The sequence below is a fragment of the Lepidochelys olivacea genome, assembly GCF_965140295.1.
Source record: "Lepidochelys olivacea isolate rLepOli2 genome assembly, chromosome: 9".
Lineage (NCBI taxonomy): Eukaryota > Metazoa > Chordata > Testudines > Cheloniidae > Lepidochelys > Lepidochelys olivacea.
In genome coordinates, this window is record NC_140419.1 from 91,478,548 (window position 1) to 91,499,961 (window position 21,414).

A 21,414-nucleotide genomic window follows, 5' to 3' on the forward strand; every position below is an offset into this window, starting at 1 on the left:
TGCATTTGGATGGTGGCAGCATTTACCAAGCCAAGGTTAGAAAAAATCTGTAGCCTTGGGAGTTTAATACAAGCCTGGAGTGGCAAGTATTAATTTTTAGAATCCTTATGGGCCCCCCACCTTCCATACTCAAAGTGACAGAGTGGGGATTCAGCCTTAACAGTCACATTTTAGTTCATCATCTTTTCCCCCAATTAAACCTTTTAAGTTAATAGAATTTAACAAAAACTAGACACTCTACTGAGTCGTAAGACTCCAGTTAAATTTTCCTCCAATTTCTAGCCCCTCCTTTAGATGCCTTTAGGGAAAGATAAACTTTGTAGCATTCCCAGAGACACTTCAGACCTTATTATAAGCTTTTGTGGGTGAAAACCTCACTTCTTCAGATGCATAGAGTGAAAGTTACAGATGCAGACATAAATATACTGATACATGAAGAGAAGGGAGTTACTTCACAAGTGGAGAACCAGTGTTGACAGGGCCAATTCGATTAGGGTGGATGTAGTCCACTCCCAACAATAGATGAGGAGGTGTCAATTCCAGGAGAGGCAAAGCTGCTTCTGAAATGAGCCAGCCACTCCTAGTCCCTATTCAAGCCCAAATTAATGGTGTTAAATTTGCAAATGAATTTTAGGTCTGCTGTTTCTCTTTGAAGTCTGTATCTGAAGTTTTTTTGTTCAAGTACAGCTACTTTCAAATCTGTTATAGAATGTCCAGGAATATTGAAGTGTTCTCCCTCTGGCTTTTGTGTGTTACCATTCCTGATGTCCGACTTGTGTCATAGAATCATAGAATATCAGGGTTGGAAGGGACCTCAGGAGGTCATCTAGTCCAACTCCCTGCTCAAAGCAGGACCAATCCCCAACTAAATCATCCCAGCCAGGGCTTTGTCAAGCCTGACCTTAAAAACTTCTATGGAAGGAGATTCCACCACCTCCCTCAGGAGCGCATTCCAGTGCTTCACCAACCTCCTAGTGAAAAGGTTTTTCCTAATATCCAACCTAAACCTCCCCCACTGCAACTTGAGACCATTACTCCTTGTTCTGTCATCTGCTACCACTGAGAACAGTCTAGCTCCATCCTCTTTGGAGCCCCCTTTCAGGTAGTTGAAAGCAGCTATCAAATCCCCCCTTCATTCTTCTCTCCTGTGGACTAAACAATCCCAGTTCCCTCAGCCTCTCCTCTTAAGTCATGTGTTCCAATCCCCTAATCATTTTTGTTGCCCTCCGCTGGAATTTTTCCAATTTTTCCACATCCTTCTTGTAGTGTGGGGCCCAAAACTGGACACAGTACTCCAGATGAGGCCTCACCAATGTCGAATAGAGGGGAACGATCACATCCCTCGATCTGCTGGCAATGCCCCTACTTATACATCCCAAAATGCCATTGGCCTTCTTGGCAACAAGGGCACACTGTTGACTCATATCCAGCTTCTCGTCCACTGTAACCCCTAGATCCTTTTCTGCAGAACTGCTGCCGAGCCATTCAGTCCCTAGTCTGTAGCTGTGCATGGGATTCTTCCGTCCTAAGTGCAGGACTCTGCACTTGTCCTTGTTGAATCTCATCAGATTTCTTTTGGCCCAGTCCTCTACTTTGTCTAGGTCCCTCTGTATCCTATCCCTATCCTCCAGCGTATCTACCTCTCCTCCCAGTTTAGTGTCATCTGCAAACTTGCTGAGGGTGCAATCCACACCATCCTCCAGATCATTTATGAAGATATTGAACAAAACCGGCCCCAGGATCGACCCTTGGGGCACTCCACTTGATATTGGCTGCCAACTAGACATGGAGCCACTGATCACTACCCATTGAGCCTGACAATCTAGCCAACTTTCTATCCGCCTTATAGTCCATTCATCCAGCCCATACTTCTTTAACTTGCTGGCTAGAATACTGTGGGAGACCGTGTCAAAAGCATTTATTCTTTTACGTAGGGACTGTCCGGTTTGGCCAATGTACATGGCAGAGGGGCATTGCTGGCACATGATGGCATATATAACGTTAGTAGACATGCAGGTGAATGAGACTCTGATGGTGTGGCTGACGTGGTTGGGTCCTCTGATGGTGTCACTAGAGTAGATATGGGGACAGAGTAGGCAACGAGGTTTGCTACAGGGATTGGTTCCTGGGTGAGTGTTTCTGTGGTGTGGTGTGTAGTTGCTGGTGAGTATTTGCTTCAGGTTGGGGGGCTGTCTGTAAGCGAGGACTGGCCTGTCTCCCAAGGTCTGTGAGAATAAGGGATCATTTTCCAGGATAGGTTGTAGATCTTTGATAATGTGCTGGAGAGGTTTTAGCTGGGGGCTGTACGTGATGGCCAGTGGTGTTCTGTTATTTTCCTTGTGTGGCCTGTCCTATAGTAGGTGATTTCTGGGTATCCCTCTTCCTCTGTCAATCCGTTTCCTCACTTCCCCAGGTGGATATTGTGGTTTTAAGAATGCTTGATAAAGATCTTGTAGGTGTTTGTCTGAGTGATTGGAGCAAATTCGGTTGTATCTTAGGGCTTGGTTGTAGACAATGGATCATGTGATGTGTCCTGGATGGAAGCTGGGGACATGTAGGTATGTATAGCGGAGCTAAAATCATTTGCAAATTTAACACCATTAATTTGGGCTTGATTAGGGACTGGGAGTGGCTGGCTCATTACAGAAGCAGTTTTGCCTCTCTTGGAATTGACACCTCCTCATCTACTGTTGGGAGTGGACTACATCCACGATGATGGAATTGGCTCTGTCAACACTGGATCTCCACTTGTGAAGTAACTCCCTTCTCTTCATGTGTCAGTATATTTATGTCTTTCACTCCATGCATCTGAAGAAGTGAGGTTTTTACCCACAAAAGCTTATGCTCAAATATATCTGTTAGTCTTTAGGGTGCCACTGGACTCCTTGCTGTTTTTGTGGATACAGACTAACACGGCTACCCCCTGATACTTCAGACCTTATTGAGTCTGATCCCACAAATACTTACACACAAATAATTCCACTGTTAAATGCTGTGCTATAGTCACATGGATTTTTGCTATCCAATATGTATCAGAATTTTCTCTTCTTCAGTTAGACAAGGAATCAGATCCTATTGTAGCCTCAACTGCTTTAAAAAGACATTAATACCATATCCCTATGTTGTAATATGAAACTTCTCCCCCTGCAATCTAATATCTAATCTAATCTAATCTCCTGTGCGTGCTTTTCAAGGATGTCCCTAGAGGATAATGTTCAATCAGAGACCGAATGATATAGTGTATTGTCCAAAGGACAATGTGTAGAGTATCACATTCTAAAACATAGCACTTTTAAAAACAGGGGAAAACATTGTGAAGTTCCTAGAAAATGAGCCATCTGTAAACTGTTGGTAAGTAAAATCGTAGGAATATTCCTGGGGAAATAATAAGTCGTTACAGGCTGCCATAAAATATACTCAGTTGATGAGTGCAGTAAAAATACCTATAAATGAATAAAAATAAACATGTACTCTTGAGAATTCTGTTGCCATGACTTCAACCCTTAGGAAGCAGGAAAAGGGGATCTGCCTGCTAGTACTTGAAATTTTATCACTTTTGTATTACATATAGAAGAGTTAATCTAAAAAGCTGTATAATGGCTTTGTCATGCAAAGCACGAATATAGACTGTTCCTTCCATAAGGTAGTATCCAGTTAATAAAAACAAGAGACTAAATTGCTTTCCCATTGTTACATTGTAATTATCGAAAACAAGTGTGTTAATGATAGGTTTCAGAGTAACAGCCGTGTTAGTCTGTATTCGCAAAAAGAAAAGGAGGACTTGTGGCACCTTAGAGACTAACCAATTTATTTGAGCGTGAGCTACAGCTCACTTCATTGGATGCATACCGTGGAAACTGCAGCAGACATTATATACACACAGAGATCATGAAACAATACCTCCTCCCACCCCACTGTCCTGCTGGTAATAGCTTATCTAAAGTGATCATCAAGTTGGGCCATTTCCAGCACAAATCCAGGTTTTCTCGGGATTTTCACTTTGCCTGAGGCCTACTTGCTATTACAGTAACCCTTCTTGTGCATAATTGATTCCTGGTAGGCACACAAATGATGATAGTCTTATTGTTTTTTTCACTGTAATCCTGTTTAGAGCAAGATTGTTATTCGCATAAAACCCGTGGTCAGTTTTATCAAATAGAGTAATTAAACATTGTAATGTCAGAAAGATCTTTTTGTCACCATCAGAGAATTTACAGTAATCCAGGGAGAAAGTGTATTCACAGGCTTTTAGTGGGAAACAAAGCCCAGAGCCTATGTTCATGGTGTTTTGATGGGTAGTAGGATGGCAGTACTCAGAATATTGTGTGTGTGTGTTTGTGTTTATATTTTATTGAAAAGACCATTCTTCTCATGTTTCAGCATGAGTGTACAGGGGAGATAATGATGTCATTAATTGGGCAAACAATTATAAAGCAACTGTTGGGGAACTTTTGGCAGGAAAACTCAGTATTTGACAGTATTTATTGGCTCAGTATAAAGCATTGCTTTATTCCCATTACATTTTTTGTGAGATTTAATAACTGTTAAAAACACCTTGGGGATGCAGTTCTTTAAAAGACAGATGCCAGTTCTCATTCTTTGAGAGTAGGCGTTCTTCAGGAAAGTCTGAATTTTTTAGAAAATGTGTATAGAATTTGGATTGGTAGGGACAGACCCAACAAAGAATATTTATTTGTCAATTTATCAACTAGTTGGTGAATCAAAGTCTTCACTTTTATTATTTACATAGCTCCACAAGCACTTCATGAAACATGTAAGAAGACATTGCAAACTAAGTCAAAAAGTGACCTATTCTGTGAATCTTGTGGTATAATTATTGGGGACCAATCCTGTGGCCTTTACTTACACAACTAGCCCTGTTGACTGCAGGGAGCTATTCACTTGAGTAAATGCTGCAATACTGGAGTCTGCACAATTCTTCTTCTCAATTTATTAATATAAAAATAGAGCATGCATAATTAACCCTGGATAATAACTGTAAATGAAAAAAGTGATATGTAGTTTTGCTGTTACCTATTGGAATTGCTGGCCTGTATTTTCAAAAGATAGCTAAACCTAAATACTGCAGAGTATCCAAAAAACTTTGACATGGCTACTTTTATCTGAAAAAATTGAAAACATTTTGCAATAACAAATGCATTAAAATACATTACTCCTGTGAAGTAGATACCTGTTATGCCATTTTGCAGATGGGTAACCAGAGACTGAGGGAGGTTAAGTGACTTGCACAAAACCATGCAGCAAGTCAGTATCAGAGATGGGAATAGAATCCACAAGTCCTAACTTCTCAAACCAGGTTTCCAGTTAGTCTGGAGAAGAAATCAAAACTGTTTTCAATATTCCTGTTCACTTTACCTACTGTAAGATATTTTTGACAGTACCAGATATGAATGCTCATAGAAAAACCATTCAGAATGCTGGGCTCTAAGGGGGAGTTTTCAAAAGAGCCTAGTAAGTTAAGAGCCAGTGACACTTTTTTTAAGAAAAATCCCTCCATCAGAATACTTCATCTGGCTGCATCTGGTGCCTCAAAATCTTTGAGCCTGAGTTTAGAGAACTATCCTAGATTCTTAGTGCGTAGTCTGGTAGAGAATCAGTTTTGCCCTATTTTTGCAGCGTTAATTACTCTTGACATTATTTTCACCTTTTTGAAATGCCACTGCAACTCCATCATAAATGTCCAGCTTCTTAACTGTACCTAGAGGAATTTCTATTCAGTCCCAGTGCAGTATTAAATAAGCCTGTGAAAACCACTCAAACCTGCTTAAGGTGTCAGTCTTCATAAAACAAAACGATAAAGATGTGGTCAATGGAGCTTTCTGATGAGGAGGGAAGTGATGATAGTGCATTCATGTACTGGGCCTGTTTATTTCTAAGCAATTCCTGTATTGTATGAAAACTTGTAGCCTCTTATATTGTAAAATCTGCTTACCCAAAAGTGCTGAATAAATTCTTACACAGTCAAAGCCACCTTATGGAAAAACCACCTAACCCCTAAGAATAGTCCGAGTACTGCACTCAGCTGAATCCTCAATGCTGCTGTTCCATAAACATCATCTTTACTTCAGTAGTCTTAAGATTGTGGATTACTAGCTATTACCCCTGGCAAAATTCCTAACCGAGTGTATAAAAGGGCCTAGTCTTTGCGTATACCATAAACCATTTTGACTACTGACATTTCACACATCAGAAAACTAGCTAGCAGCTAATATCTTTCTTTTGTGTGAAATTTAAACTGCTAATCAAAATACCTAACTGGAAAATGCATGTGTTTCATTGTGGCAGATTTCTTTCTCTTTCTTGTAAAGTTGTTATGACATTCCTTCTACGATGGGTGACAGCTCTCTGAAAGCAAAATCCTTGTGGGGAGATCAAGAATAAAATAATTAAGTATTTTCACCAGAATAACAGTACATGGGAAATGAGGTAATGAGGCTGACTTTGCCATTTGACCTATGAGGGGAGTTGAAAGAATTGGGCATGTTCAGTGTAGAGAAGAGAAGGCTGTAGGAAAATAGTTTATAAATCTTTAAGTTTATTATAAATAGGATGGTGATCAATTGTTCTCTAAATCCACCAAGGTTGGCCAAGAAGTAATTGGCTTAGTTTGCAGCAAGAGAGGTTTAGGTTGGGTATTAGGAAAAGCTTTTTAACTATAACGATAGTTAAGTGCTGGAACAGGTTACCTTGGAAGGCTGTGGAATCCGTGTCATTTATAAGAACAGGTTAGATAAACATTTTTCATCAGGGATGGTCTTGGTGTACTTAATCCTGCCTCAGCACTGGGGGGCAAGGCTAGATGACCTCTTGAGATCCCTTTTATCCCTACATTTCTATGATTTAATTACTGCATTTATATGCCCTTCATATTTTGGATGATCAGCTTCATCCTGGTTGTACAGCTTACTTCTTTCTAAACACTGATTGTCAAATTATTCCTGTTCATACATGCATACAGAGAAGGAGAAGAGTGTCTTTTGCTTCAGTACATTGGGTTTGCAGGAAGTGCAAGACTGAAAGACCAGTGATGCTGGGTGGGCTCAAAGACATTTCAAGGATCAGGCAGTTTATATGAATCAGAAAGGTAGTGGTTTCTACATTAGGAAGTAGCTTCCGCATATATTCTGTATTTTGAATGGAATATGATTTCTTTACAATTGTGGAAGCCTAGTATAGCACAACAGTACCCATTTTGATCTTGCAGCGTCGACGGGACTTGAATTGTGTAGACAGAACTACAGTTCTTCCTGAATTGTGGTCACCAAAGCTTTAACATGGTTAGGAATATGATTAAAATGTGACTGGGTCCTACATCACAAGGTCGAAGCATGACATAGCCATGTTGAGCGCTACTAGGTGGTAATCAGGTCCTGCCTTACAGTAGAGTTATTTAGACAACATAGATGTCTATAGAATATATCTGAAGAGGAAGAAACTTTGCTATATCTAGAATAGTAGTTTCCAAACTTTTTACTAGGGAGACTCACCAACTGCATTTTATTTTTTTAATCTTTTTCGCAATCCACCATTGCATACCCACCCTCTGCCCTGGCACCACAACCCTAATCCTGGCCTGGTGCAGAGCAGACCTTCTTGGCTCAGGATGATTGGAGAGCGAACCTGCCCACACTCATCCTGCAGCTCCCATCCCGCAAGGCAGGGCCTGGCTCTTCACTCCACATGTTGTGACCTGGTGCGTGGGGTCGCAGCACCACTCAGGTTTGGCCTGGCCACATCTCACTCTCCAAACCTGCCAGCCTCCCCTTCACACTGGGCCAGGAGAAGTGCATGTTTGCCTAGGCCAGGACCCTGTGATGGGTTAATCTGTCCCTGGACATGGCAACCCAACTAGAACCTTCTGAGGACCCACTCATGGGTCGGGACCCAACGTTTGGGAAACACTAATAACTATGATCACTGTGCTAACTACTACAGTTATGATTATTTTTCCAGTGTGGACAAGGCCTTTGTGATTTTTGTTTAGGTGAAGTTTATTTCTTAAGTTTTATTAACCTGTTACTCTTTTATCAGGAGCCAGCAGAGAAGAAATAACAGAACACTGGGACTGGTTGGAACACAATCTTATGAAGACCTTATCTGTGTTTGATTCAAATGAAGATGTTACTAGCTTTGTACAGGGGAAGATAAGAGTAAGTAGCATGTAGGTGATCTAACAGAGGAAAGCTATGACTTTTCACTCTTCAGAAATATATCAATAACATTCCCTTTTTTTAGGACATTAGGGGACAACATTGTGGTGCAATGTAATTCTTTTTATGTAGTACTGTATTGCAGTTAGATAGGAGCAATGGAATGGGGTGAAGCTATTTCACTTCAAAGTTAAGTAAAATTGATAGAGACACATTCTGTTCTTGCTGGTAAGCAAAATGTATCAGTTACCTTCAATTAACTGTTTAAAACTTGTGGAAAAAGAATATTCTACAACTATAGTAATAATAATTGACAGAGCAAAATGAGGCCTTACACTAATCTCGAGGGCATTTCCCCATCTGTCTGTATGCAATGCTATCAGAGATACACAGGATCTTCTCTGTGCCCCAGCCTGTAACCAGGGACCCCTTTAGTGTGCCGGGCACCAAAGATCCACACAGTTCCACATGGGCAGGCCCTTAGTCGCCAAGACTCTGAGACTGGGCCTTCAGCACCAGCACTCCCTGTCTCTCTCCGTGATTCCCTGCAGCGAATCCAGCCCAGGTAGACTCCTGCAGGAGGCTTGGATTGTAGCCCTTCCGAGCACTCAGAGTATTTATAGGAACACAGGCAGCCTCTTCAAAACAAAGTAATTCTTTATTGGTCACCTGGCTACAGAAGCTGAAAGTCCTTAGTCTGGCACACAGAAGCAGATGTTATGCCATGGTCCATCCTGGCAAAGCCAATGCCATCAGCCAAGCTGTGATGGACTCTATCCCTTGCTCTGTCTCCCTGTTCTCTTTGGCTTCCCAAGTCAGAACTCCTGAGTCCCTCCAAAACTGAAGCCATTATTCCAGTTCAGTTCACATATTCCACCTTCTGGGGTTTCTTGTTGTTTGGGGTTGATAGTTCAGTCACTGGGGGGCCTCTTTGTCTTACTGTATCCTGTGTTGATCTGGGTTTGGTTTCAGCCAGATCCTTAAAGACTCAGTCATTCCACCCAGGCATCAAGGTAGTGCACACACCTCCTGTCCCCAGCGCTGTTCCAGAAGCAGCGTTAACCCTTTTGCACCCACTGTGCACAGAGGAAAACTGAGGCATGCCTAGGATTCAAAAAAATATTATAGAAAATGCCCCCTTTGTCACAAATGTGATAACTTTTGAATGCTGCATTTGATCAATTCCAAAATTTCAGAGAATGTTTGAATGATGGGGAAATGGCGGGGGGGGGGAGGGAGGGGGAGTAATGGGGAACTCTGGTCTGAGGGGTACAGGGGGATGGGCGGGCATATAGCTCCTGGAGTGGGGGCACAGAGAGTCCCTGGGATTGGGAGAGAAATGGGGACAGTGGTACAAGGGGGAAATGTGCTGTCACACAGAGACTTTGGCATGAGCAGGTAAGTGGCGAATGGGGGTGACCTGAGGGGTGGCTTGCAGAGAGTCCCTGAAATAGAGGGGGATAGAAGGGTGGCACACGGGGAGGTGGGTAATGAAAGAATGCAGTGAGCCCCTGGTGTGTGCAATGAGCTCGGCCTTCAGAAGCAATGGAGTGTGTGACCTTCTAGTAACAGTACTTAGCTTTTTTTATAGCACTTTCCATTAAAGGATGACAAAGCACATTACAAATACCTATGAATGTAGCTTCACAACACCCCTAATGGGGTAAGGAAACCTCATTATTCCCATTTTATAGACGGGGAAACTGAAGGTAAGTGTCTTAACCACGGTCATACAGGAAGTCTGTAGAAGGGTCTGAAATAGACTTAGGCCTCTTGACTCTCAGTCCTGTGCTTTGGTCACAAGACCATTCTTTCCCTGACATATGGCAGCACAAAATATGTTGCATGGTTTTTATATATATACAAACAAAAATGATTAAATTATAATATATATATTTTATATATATAAATTATATATAAATTATATATAATTTAATCATTTTTTGTTTTTTTTGCTTTTAGGGATTGATTGCTGAAGAAGGGAAAGGTTCTTTCATAAAAGAAGAAGATCCTGAGAAGTTTCGTGAAGCTATTCTGAAGTTTGAAAAGTGCTTTGGATTAGCAGAGCAGGAAAAGTTGGTGACCTATTACTCCTGCAGCTACTGGAGGGGGCGAGTGCCCTGTCAGGGATGGCTTTATCTTAGTACCAACTTTCTTAGTTTTTACTCATTTTTGCTGGGAGCAGAAAGTAAGTTGGCCCAGTCACTCATCACCATTTTATTTTATATTTTTCAAGTTTGAAGTAATATGTCACACCCATAATCCTTTGAGAATGAAACTTAGTTATTTTGGAGCATGAGCATCAAATAAAAACAGAGTGTAGAAAAAATTAGCAATCAAAATAATCATTTGGAATATATTATTTATAAATATTTTATTTGCATGTACATGTGTAACCCACTAGTGTGTGCTACTTGTCTTTCTCTGTCCTGGATTCACAGAGACTATAGGTCTGGTACAGCTCTTAGCTGAAAATCCTGGGTCTTTAACTCATGCTGTAGAGATTCATGCTTTCAACTCTTGAGGCTCCTGGTTCAATTCCTGTCGCATGTACAAATTTAAAACAAAAATAATCTTCCCAAATCGAGGCATTATACATTGCTGATATTTTCACACATTTTTTGTGTGTGTAAAGTCATTTTGATTGCTCATTTAAAAGTATGCATTTATGTGAGTAATAACTCTGTGATTGAAAGCTAGAAAATATGAAGAAAGTTGCATAGACTTACAAGCATTTATATATTTTCCTGCCAGTACATGCATGTAGTATTCATGATTGCTAATAGGAGGCACAGCAGTACATCAGAAAGACACAGGCCCCTTAGATATAAATGGTCTGCTTGCTTTACGAAGCTTTATTTTAAATGCACTATTAAAACAGAGCAGCCTGCATGATGATATAGTTCATTTAGCCATTTGCAGGTTTGCATTGGAACAAAGAACAGAGAGTGTAATGTAGTACTAACATATGTGGCACTTTTTTGATGTATTTCTAACGGTGAAATTCTACCTGGCAAGCTTCCTGTAACTCTGAAGATAACCTGTAATTTTCTTGTACTTGTGGAATAGCAGTAGTTCGTGTTTCTGTACGCTCATTTTTGAAGGAGAACAAATGACTGAGGGCCCAGTCTTACAAGGAGCTGAGCACCCTCAACTCCCATTGCAGTCAATGGCAGTTGAGTGCATTCAGCACATGGAAGGATTGGGCTATAAAACAGAGAAAGCAACTACATCAGGCAAGATTATAGAACCCATTTTAAATAGTACCGTACTTCACAAGTAGTTCCACTGAAGCTAATGGAGTAGGTGTGGAATAAGGTACTACTCTATAGGAGAAAGGATTATTACAGTTTGGCCCTTATTGAAATACACAGAAGCTTCTTTTTTCTGAGAAACATGCAATAAAGGCTGTTCAGTGGCTCACTCTAATGCTTTCAGCTATGTTAGACCTTCCTACTCAATAGTGGTTTCACTGTGCTGTTTAATTGCATTTTATCAAAGCTGTTGACTGCTTGTTCCCTTCGTGTTAAGGAAAAAGTGTAGGCGACTAACGAGCAGTGAGAAGTTACTCACACCTGCTTATACTCATATTTTCAGTAAAACTCGTTATCTCCTGGGATGAAATCTCAAAACTTGAAAAGACCTCCAATGTGATCCTGACAGAGAGTATTCATGTGTGCTCCCGTGGGGAGGATCACTACTTTTCCATGTTTTTGCACATTAATGAAACGTTCCTTCTTATGGAGCAGCTGGCAAACTACGCAGTAAGGAGACTTTTTGACAAAGAGACATTTGAAAGTGACCTAGTCCTCCATGATCCTCTGCAAATCACCAAGAGGTAATTTATTGTTTGTAGAATGTCAGCTGTGTGCTCAGTAGAGTTCCAGGCACAGGAAGAGACAGTCCTTGTCTGAAGGAGCTTACAATAACAGCTTTGCTAACATTTGTGTCTTTTACCCAAGTGTCCTGTTAGACGTTGGGTAATGCAGGGTGTTATAATTTACTGATAGTTATCGGAAGAAATCACATGAATATGATCTATAAGAAATATCAGCTTTATTCACAAATACTTGTGTGGGTATCTCATCTTGTTTCAAATTCTTCATGGCTAATCAGATTCACAAAAACACCGTTCAGAATAAGCATCAAGGCACAAATTGACCAAACCTGTGCTAATAGCACAGGGTTCTCCTTCTTTAAAACAAAACTGAACACTACATGACATTTACTCAAACAGGGAATGTACACTAAATGCAGGAGCTTGTTGCCTTCATTGTAAATTCTGTAGGAAAGTTCTCTGAACTTGGTCTTCTCATTCACTTTTGTCAGATCCGATGCAGGCTTAAGTCTAGAGAGCCAGATTTTGATCTCAGATATACGAGTGTAAATCTGGAGCATCCACACAAAAGGCAGTGGAATTGCTCTGGATTTGTACAGCTGTAACTGAAATAATAGCCCTAAGTGTGCATTATTATATAGCATATTTGCATGTTTTTCGTTTTCAGAGGCTCTTCTATGGTAAAGCTTAGTTTCTCTGAGTGTATTTTAACGAATCATTAAAGCTGACAAGTTGGTTTTCATGGCCTAGGTTTATAAAATCCTTTCACAATTTATAGGCCAGAATTAATTGTAATTCAAGGCTTTAAATCTGTACCTTTTATTATTTTTACACAGAAAACAGAAGGCACATTTGGAACAGGAAAAATGCAGAAAGCATTATTCAGTACTGTCATACAACCAAAGCTGTTTAATAATAATAATAATAATTAATAGGTTTCTTGATAGGTTCCTTAAGAGAGAACCATTTAATACATTAATATAGAAAAAGGGAGGAAAATCGTATTGCTTTATTCTCTGCTTTAAAGTGATTTCATCAGTGGGTTTACAGCCCCGGATTTACATTTGTTTATGTCCTGTATAAATAAGATCTCTGGAGAGGTTACATTTTCTAGATAATAATTGTATTCAAGGTTCTGAAATATTTTGTGAAAAACATTACAGCAAAATTCATTTTTAAAAATGTAGTGTCTTAGCAGCAAGTGGGGATAAAAAACAAGAAGTGATGATGTGATGTCACTGAAGAGTAGCTTGCTGATGAAAGAATGGAAAGGAGGGGGAAGAGCAACAAACAATTTTTTCGGCATATGTTAATTGGATAACAAATGCATGAGCCAGATGTCATTGGCAGTGGGTGATATAAGCAACCATGTGTTGGAGGCTGGTGACTGGTTTTCTTACTATTGAATTGCTTTGGGTAACATGAAATGTCAGATCTAAAATATCCATTGGGTTAAAGTCTGTCTCCTGGGCCAGTAGAGGCTTGGTCCATGTAGCGTATTTGGAAGTGCTTTCTCAAGTCTCTTTTCAAGTAGAGTGGCTTCCACAGCTTTCAGTGGAGGGATTTCCAGAAGTCCAATACATTTCAGTGTTAGTATAATTTTTCTTTCTCTTAATTTCCTTTTATTACTCCAAGTTGTTTACACTTCAACGGTAAAAGAACCGCATGTGGCTCGCAAGCCACTGTTTGGCCACCCCTGATATGTGTTGTGATGAACAACTAAAGAGGGGGATTTGTTATTTAGGGCACAACGTATAACAACTAGGAGTAATAAAATGAAATTAAGAGGAAAAAAGAATGATGCTAACACTGAAATGTATTGGACTCTTGGAAATCCCTCCACTGAAAGCGGTGGAATCCACACTACTTGAAACTAGACTTCAGCATGTGTTTTAAGCATGTGCTTAATTACTTTGCTAAAATAGGGTGTAAGCACTGTCAACTCCCTTGGGAATTGATTGTGTTCAGAACCTCGTTTAGTGCCTTCCAGGATTGAGCCTGTAATGTATTTGAGAATGTGGGATATAAAGTTTTAATATAGTCCCATCCCAACACAACTCAGTTTTAATAAATGTAAAGTGATATTAAAATAACTTTGGTTTTCCTTCTCTGCCTCACTTTTTTTATCCATTAGAGGTCTGGAGAACAGAGCCCACAGTGAGCAGTTTAGTGCATTCTTCAGGCTACCCAAAGAAGAGACCCTGAAGGAAGTGCATGAATGCTTCTTATGGGTACCTTTCTACCACTTCAACACACTGGGAAAAATGTGCATTTCGGAGAACTACATCTGCTTTGCTAGCCAGGATGGCAGTCTCTGCAGCATAATCATTCCCCTAAGAGAGGTATTGCAAATTGCATATTTTTCAGAGCCAGTTACACTGAAAGTTTTATAATTTGTATAGATTAAAGTAACTAGCAATTTACTTTTCTTTTAGTCAAGTTTCTCATTAGAAAATTGAATCTATTTTTATTCAATTTATATGATGTCATTTTTTCCTGGTGCCAGCTGTATTAAGCTAAATCCCACTGTGTGCAGAACTCCTTTCACTTTTCAGCTCAAAGAAAACCTTCAAGTCCCTCTCTTTTTTTATCCTCTGTTCTTTCTGGGTGAGCAGAGGAACTTTTAGTGTCTCAGCTTGCACAAGTCTCACAACTTGTACTTAAACTGGGAGTCTGTCTTCGTAGCCTGAGGCTTATGGTCAAAAGCAAAGAATTGGAGGGGCTAAATATTTTGGAGTGATTGGTTATGGATTCTGGAGTCTTTCGCCTGTAGGTCACCAGCTTAAATCACTGTGGACAGTGATTAATGAGTACCAACTGTTCAGAGGCTTATGTGAAATGAGTTTGATAGTGTCTGGTCCTTAGTGGACAAATGTCAGTTCACCATTACAATTGGCGTCCTTAACAGACAGACTAAGGATCATAAGGTAATAGAGACTGTGGGATTGTCTACACTGGCAGTTTACAGCGCTGCAACATTCTCGCTCAGGGGTGTGAACCACTCCCTCCCCCCGCCCCCCAAGCGCAGCAAGTTTCAGCGCTGTAAAGCGCCAGTGTAGACAGTGCACCAGCACCAGGGGCCAAGCTCCCAGCACTCATAGCTCTCGCCCAGCACTGCGCTGTGACCACACAAGACACGTTAAAGCGCTGGCATGGCAGTGCTTTAGCATTGCCGGTGTAGACTAGCCCTGTGTTACAGCCTAGCTTTGAAGGGTCTAGGACAGAGATGACGCATTTGTGGAGAAGTGCATGGGAAGATTACCCTATACCTTCCATGCGGCATGTATTCTGTGGACTGAGCTTATATCAGTCTCTTTAACATTGTCTGTCTCTAACTAGTCCCAGATATGTTCATGAAATAGATACACTGGAAATTACCAAGATATCGATTAATACTTTTGTATACTCTTCATGCATGCATGTGTGCTATACATGCATGCAGCTTACTAGACATGCTGGGACAGATCTTCATGTGGTGTGAATTGTCATAGCTACGTGAAGTCAATGGAGCTATATCAGTTTACTCCAGCTGAAAATCTGCTCTGCTGTGTGCTATTAGAGCATGCATTATTACCTAGGCAAATTTCTTCTTCACTTGAACTGAGTGTTTGAAAGTATTAAAAGCCATAATATAATAAAGGTCCAAATTAATTTCTCATGTAACTCAGTTGACTTCAGTGGGCATACAACAGGAATATATTTGGCACACGCTGCTTAGATATTGCAGTTCATGTGATTTTTCTGTTGGCAGTCTTGCAAACAGAGGCTGTTGCAAACTGTAATAACAAAGCATAACAGGTTGAATTAAAGGAGCTGACTTCTTAATTCCAAATGCTCTCTTAGGAGTTGTTAGGCCCTTATAGAGTTGTTTCACGTCAGCTGGTTTTCATCCTTCACCTATGCTGGTCAGAAGGCAGCAGCAACAGTAGTCAGTCTAGCAGTTCACAGTCATGTTACTAATTTATTATTTCCTGAAAAGCACTATATTATTAAAATGTATTTACCACTATAAATCCTAACTATCCCATCATCGCAATTAAGATCAGCTTCAGCTGTCATTTCCTGTGACAGATGTGTCTAGGAGGGTATTCTCAGTGGAGTATCCTTCCCATGAATTCTGCTTCACGTGATTATTTGCAGGAGCCAGAGTCTGGCTTCTTTCGGAAAACTGTGTAAGATGCACCCGTTTCAGCAGGCACTTGAGGCCAGATTTTGGAAAGTGTTTAGCACGAATATGTTAATTTTTCTAAAAAAAAATCTGTCCTATAATGAAGTTTGGGTTTTATGGGGATAACATGTCAGTCCATTGTCTTGTGCCAGAATAGCAACAGCCCATTTTGTGCAATGATAGTTTAAATTGTCTGTGTGGTTAATTCTGCTTATACAATGGTCCACTGCGCTCCATGCTGCTCACAGGTTTGTCTGTATGTGCATGCTGTCATGGTTACCAGGCTCATTGCACTGTTGTCCCTTTTTGGGGTCTCACTGAGTGCATCTCCACAGGCTGGAATTCCACAATTTGCCCACTCTTGAACCAGGACCTGGGTTATAGTCCCTTGGGTATCAACTATGACTCAGTAGGTCCAACTGGGAGGAGTTTCCCTTTGGGAGCCTCTGACAGCAGCTGATTAAAGTGACTCAAACAGTTTCTCCAAAACAAAGCATTGTTTATTCTTTCACCCAAAGATACAAAGCCCTTAGAGCCAAGGAATAAAACAAAAAGAGACCTACATGCATATTTTCTTACCTAAGCTTAACCTCTCTATCCATGAGTCCAGCTTTTTCCCCATCTCTATGTCAGGAGAAACACCCTGCCCGCTTGCAGCTGGCTTTTTCTGTCTCTGAGTGAGTCTTCCCAGCCTGTCAGCTTTTTCATTGACATACCCTGGGGAGCCTCCCTTCCTTTTCTGCAGCCTAGCCTCTATATAGGGGTTTAGTGTCTACTCTTTGATCTTAGGCTCAGCCTAGGAAAGGTGGAAAGGATGGTGCCAGCTAGGCAGCTTCTTCCCCAACTGATGTCCCAGCCATTGTTATCTTAGCTCCTTTGAAGCTGTACAACTAAGGCTGCCTTATTTGTGTCTTTGTTTTGTCTCTCCTGCTCCGTTTAACAACCTCTCTTTACAGCCTGCTTCAGTTCAACTCTATGCATTCAGGCAGGCAGCTATACAAAATTGAATGGTGAATCCACGTCACACTTAATATTCATAAGAATAATGCAGATAGCTTCCAGTATGTGTCACATGCACTCTCAATAGAATTTCTTTTTTGCAAGCCAAGCTGACAAAATTGGGTAGGAAGATGAGATTACTAATTCCTGTGTCCTTGCCTCTTCAGGTCATAGCAGTGGAGAAGGCTGATCCAGCTAACAAAGGAATCAGCATTAGTACTAAAGGAAAAAGAGCTTTTCGTTTTACTGAGGTTAAGGATTTTGAACACCTGGTAGCAAAGCTCAGGATCAGAAGTGGTACAACTTCAAGTCCTCATCACACTGCAAGTACGGAGGTAACAGCACAGCTAACTCTAATACTGAAATCTGAAAAGGTGGATCTCATTTGCATAAATTGGGCCCAAATCCAGTTGAAGTGTTTCTTTGGGACTCTCACTGCTTCAGCTGGCAGGAATTCTGGGAGATTCTGAGAAAGGGCACTGCATAGCAATGGGGCAGTCTGATGTTGAGCAAGACTTCATTCCGTGCCTCATCTACTGTACAGTTTGTGCTGAATGCATAACAAAGGGGAAGTTATAAGCACATGTCAGAGCTTATCAGCCCATAGCAAAAGAGTGACTTACCCTATCATTCAAACTCGTGTAGTGCTTCAAGGAAGTAATGCTTGGCACACATCAGGACTGAACAAAAATGTGAGCTGGGTGCTTCTCTGGACACACAGACTGTTCACACATACTAATAAATGTGCTTTTCATGGTGACTTTGCATTCATAGGGGAAGAGGAAGAGGAAAGAGAGAATTTTTCCTCCTGGGAAGGTTTTCTGGTTTGAGATCAAGTTTGGGATTGGTGAGCAATAAATAAATAAACCTGATAGACTTCCTGTTTCTGAGTCCAACAGGACTGAGCTGTGTTAGATGTAGTTAAAAAACAGAAATCCCATCACAGGGAATTTGAGGTATTCCTTCCCAAACCTATCATAGCTGCTTTTTCAGAAGACCAAATGGAACAGTAAGGATGGTACTGTGTTTAGGGGATTAGCCTGTGACTCGAGAGACCCACATTTAATTTTCTCTTCTACCACTTGTGCAAATCACTTAGTCTCTCTGTCTCAGTTCCTTATCTGTAAAATGGGGATAATAGCACTTCCCTATTTCCTGGGGTAGATGTGAGGATAAATACATTAAAGATTATGAGGTGCTCAGATACTACGGTGAGAGGGACCATAGAAATACTTAAGATCCATTTCCTTCAATGCAAACAGTCAGACTTTTTGGTTAAAAAATAAAAAAGCCCTTCATAATCTCTCCCGTGAGAAACCAAAAAACACCACCTGGTGTAAAATCAAGTGTGAAGTCAGTGGAGCTGCGTAAACTTAACCAGGTGGCTCATAATGTTTACAGGATGATTGTGAGGCTGTTATTAGATGTGGACAGATCTGTGCAAATAGTGTCGTGTATGAGGCTTTTCAGTTTCAGAATGTATCCCTCAGAACAGATATGTGGAACTTGCAATTTTTAATAGTGCTTCTGCATACTTTCCCTCTAGGGTTCTGCATTTAGGGCTTTGCTCTCATTGAAATTGATGGGACTTCTGTCTTTTGACTTTTAGTAAGCTAACTCCTAAAACCCCTTCATCGGTAATCATCTGCTTTGTCTGACGCCAAATACAGAACATGGTCTGCTAGGCTTTAACCTTGCCGTACCCTAGTTTTGGGGTGACATGACTTTCCGACAGGACAGTCCTACCTTGGCTTAACTGAATGTGTGTTGGAGAGGAGTACAAATGAAAAATGCTGGGTAATTCTGCTTGCTCTATCACTGACCATATAAAGTCTCAAATGTAGTCCCTGGCAAAGCTTTATACTTTTACCAATTAGAGACAACACATTTACTCTTCTGAGTCCTCCTATCGACGAGCATGCATATGTGAGCACGGCAACCAGGATTTGGTACTTCAGCTGTTCAGGAGATTATGTACAATTTTTCATTTCCAACACACACTTTTGGACAGTAAGGATGGTTTCCTTCCCTTTCCAGAGGGGCATGCTGCCAGATACTCCCCTGGATACAGGAACATGAGCCAGAGTTGAGCAGATAGTTGCTGTTATCCCAGTGGTTGCCTATAACTTTAGTTCTAAACCTAATATTCTGACAGTATAGCAGCTGGGTGGAGTTAAGAACTTTCCTCACAGTTCAGATGGGCCTCCATGTCTGATGCAGTCAGCTCTAGTAGTTTATAACATCGATAGTAGAGGAGCAGAGTCGGTTGGAATAACCTGTGAAATAGTATCTGTGAGCTTATGCAGGGTGTACGGTGGTTCAGCACAGAAAAACCGTGCGTCATGGAAGGCTCATCCTCAAGGTTCCATTCTTGAGGGTTAGAAGCTGGGGTGAACAACAAGGGGGAAAAAGTGGTTTAACCTGAACAGAAATGCTCCCTAGCTAGGAGTGCAGCACAGTTCTGTGATGTTTGGGTGCTGAGCTATGCCTTCTCAAAAGCATTCATCTTTGGAGTGGCCACACACGCCCAGTTACATGCCTTTGTCTACATTACTTGACTAATAATCAGTTTGTCTATTTTCCTCCTTAGCTGTGCTTTTAGGGTGGAAAAAGATAATTGGCTCCGTATGCATGCGGAAGGGAACATGTCGAACGGCAAAGCTGCTGAACTCAGTACATTTTGGCATTTTACTTTGTTTTGCTTATAGATTTTGAAGTAAAATATTTCTCACCCACTAAGCTCCAAACCTTGCTTCTGAAATCCTGTTAGTAGTATCCTGTGGTAGGAGAGCACACAGTTCATTTAACTGCCAGTACAATACTTGACAGTTTCTGTCCATGGCCCTGATCCAGCCCCATTTAAATCAATTGGAGTCTTTCTTTTCATTTCAGTGGAGTTGGATCAGGCCCTCATCTTTTTTGCAGCTATCGTTTTCGTTAATATATGAATAAATATCTTGCTGTGGCAATAAAGAAATGTGTTGTTGTTTTTTTTTTCCAAGTGCTGCCGCTTAAATGTAAATAGGAAGCTCTACAGATCATGGACCACTTCAGATCTTATTTGCTCTGTAAGATTCCAGGCAGATTTGTTCATGCTGTTTAAAGTTTAAATAATAACAACAATGCATCTGAAGACTATTGTAATTTTGAAAGGTGCATAACAAGTGGTGCTTGCGGATGAAACGTCAACTGTTATCAGTGCAGTTTCTTGCAGGACTTTTTAAGCACCTCTGACAGCTGTTAATGCATTCTGCAGGTTGCCACTACTTCTAACTCTGACAATCTGGCGGATTATTATGAAGGACCGTTAATGGCAGGTCAGAAAGGCAGCAGCACGACTGTTAGCACAGAAGCTCTAATGACCGTATTCCACCCTCAGGATGCTGATAATCTTGACTCTAAAATGGTAAGAAGGAAAACAACTTTCCACAGCTTTCTGAATCCAATGAAAAAGGATTCAAGTAAAATTGAAACGTATTCGAGAGAAAGCAGCTGATTTCTTTTACGGCTTTGGCAATTTTCTCTTCTCTGCCTACTCTGTATTTTACTCTACATTTCCACAGGGGCCTTATGCATTGCTGTATTCAATTTTCTGATCATCTTGTTTAATAATGATATGCTTTATCTTCCCACAGCAAAATTCTTTCTGCTCCTCCACCTCCTCAGGGAAGAACTGCCTGTTTGTTTTGTGACAGTGAGCAAGTACTTAATTTCACATTCATTTGAACTGTCAAGACTTAAAACCACTAGAAATGGTTTGAGAACAAGCAAAATTGTGATCCAACATCAGCTTCATTTGCTTACCTCCTTTTTCAGTCTCCTGACTTCTTGGTCACAACATTATGATTTGGAGAAAAAGTTTCTCATAGCCCAGAGCTTATCATTTTGTTAAAGGTGAAACAAAGTGGGTTTGTGGGAAATCCACTCACCCTTTTTTGTTAACTTCTTTATAAAGTATGAAGAAGGCCTGAAAGGTTTTATTTTTAAAAAATTATTTTGCTTTTCACATAAGAAATCCAGTTCTTGGAAACAGTGGAGCTCTATGGATGGCTTGAGAACCAGCGGATTACAACATTGCAGGAGATGAGGCTAAAACTTTAACAATTGAGAGGGGAATGGGTTTTTAGTCACTGTTTAAAACCGTTTTTTGTATTTTCACCTATAAAACCATAATGTCTAATAAAGGGAGAAAGGATAACTTTGTTAAAGATGCAACATCCCTGCTTCCTCAATTAGGG

General features: G+C 40.7%; 1 protein-coding gene across 2 annotated transcripts in view; it reads left to right on the top strand.

Moving 5' to 3' along the window:
* Positions 1-21,414, top strand: part of TBC1D8B (TBC1 domain family member 8B) — a 64,338-nt gene that overhangs the window by 12,674 nt on the left and 30,250 nt on the right. For both annotated transcript variants that reach the window (XM_084639093.1, XM_084639094.1), the window contains exons 3-8: positions 8,053-8,171; positions 10,134-10,359; positions 11,769-12,009; positions 14,144-14,351; positions 17,344-17,511; positions 20,433-20,582. In XM_084639093.1, coding sequence (XP_084495219.1) covers positions 8,053-8,171; positions 10,134-10,359; positions 11,769-12,009; positions 14,144-14,351; positions 17,344-17,511; positions 20,433-20,582 — 1,112 coding nt within the window. The remainder of the gene's footprint in view (positions 1-8,052; positions 8,172-10,133; positions 10,360-11,768; positions 12,010-14,143; positions 14,352-17,343; positions 17,512-20,432; positions 20,583-21,414) is intronic.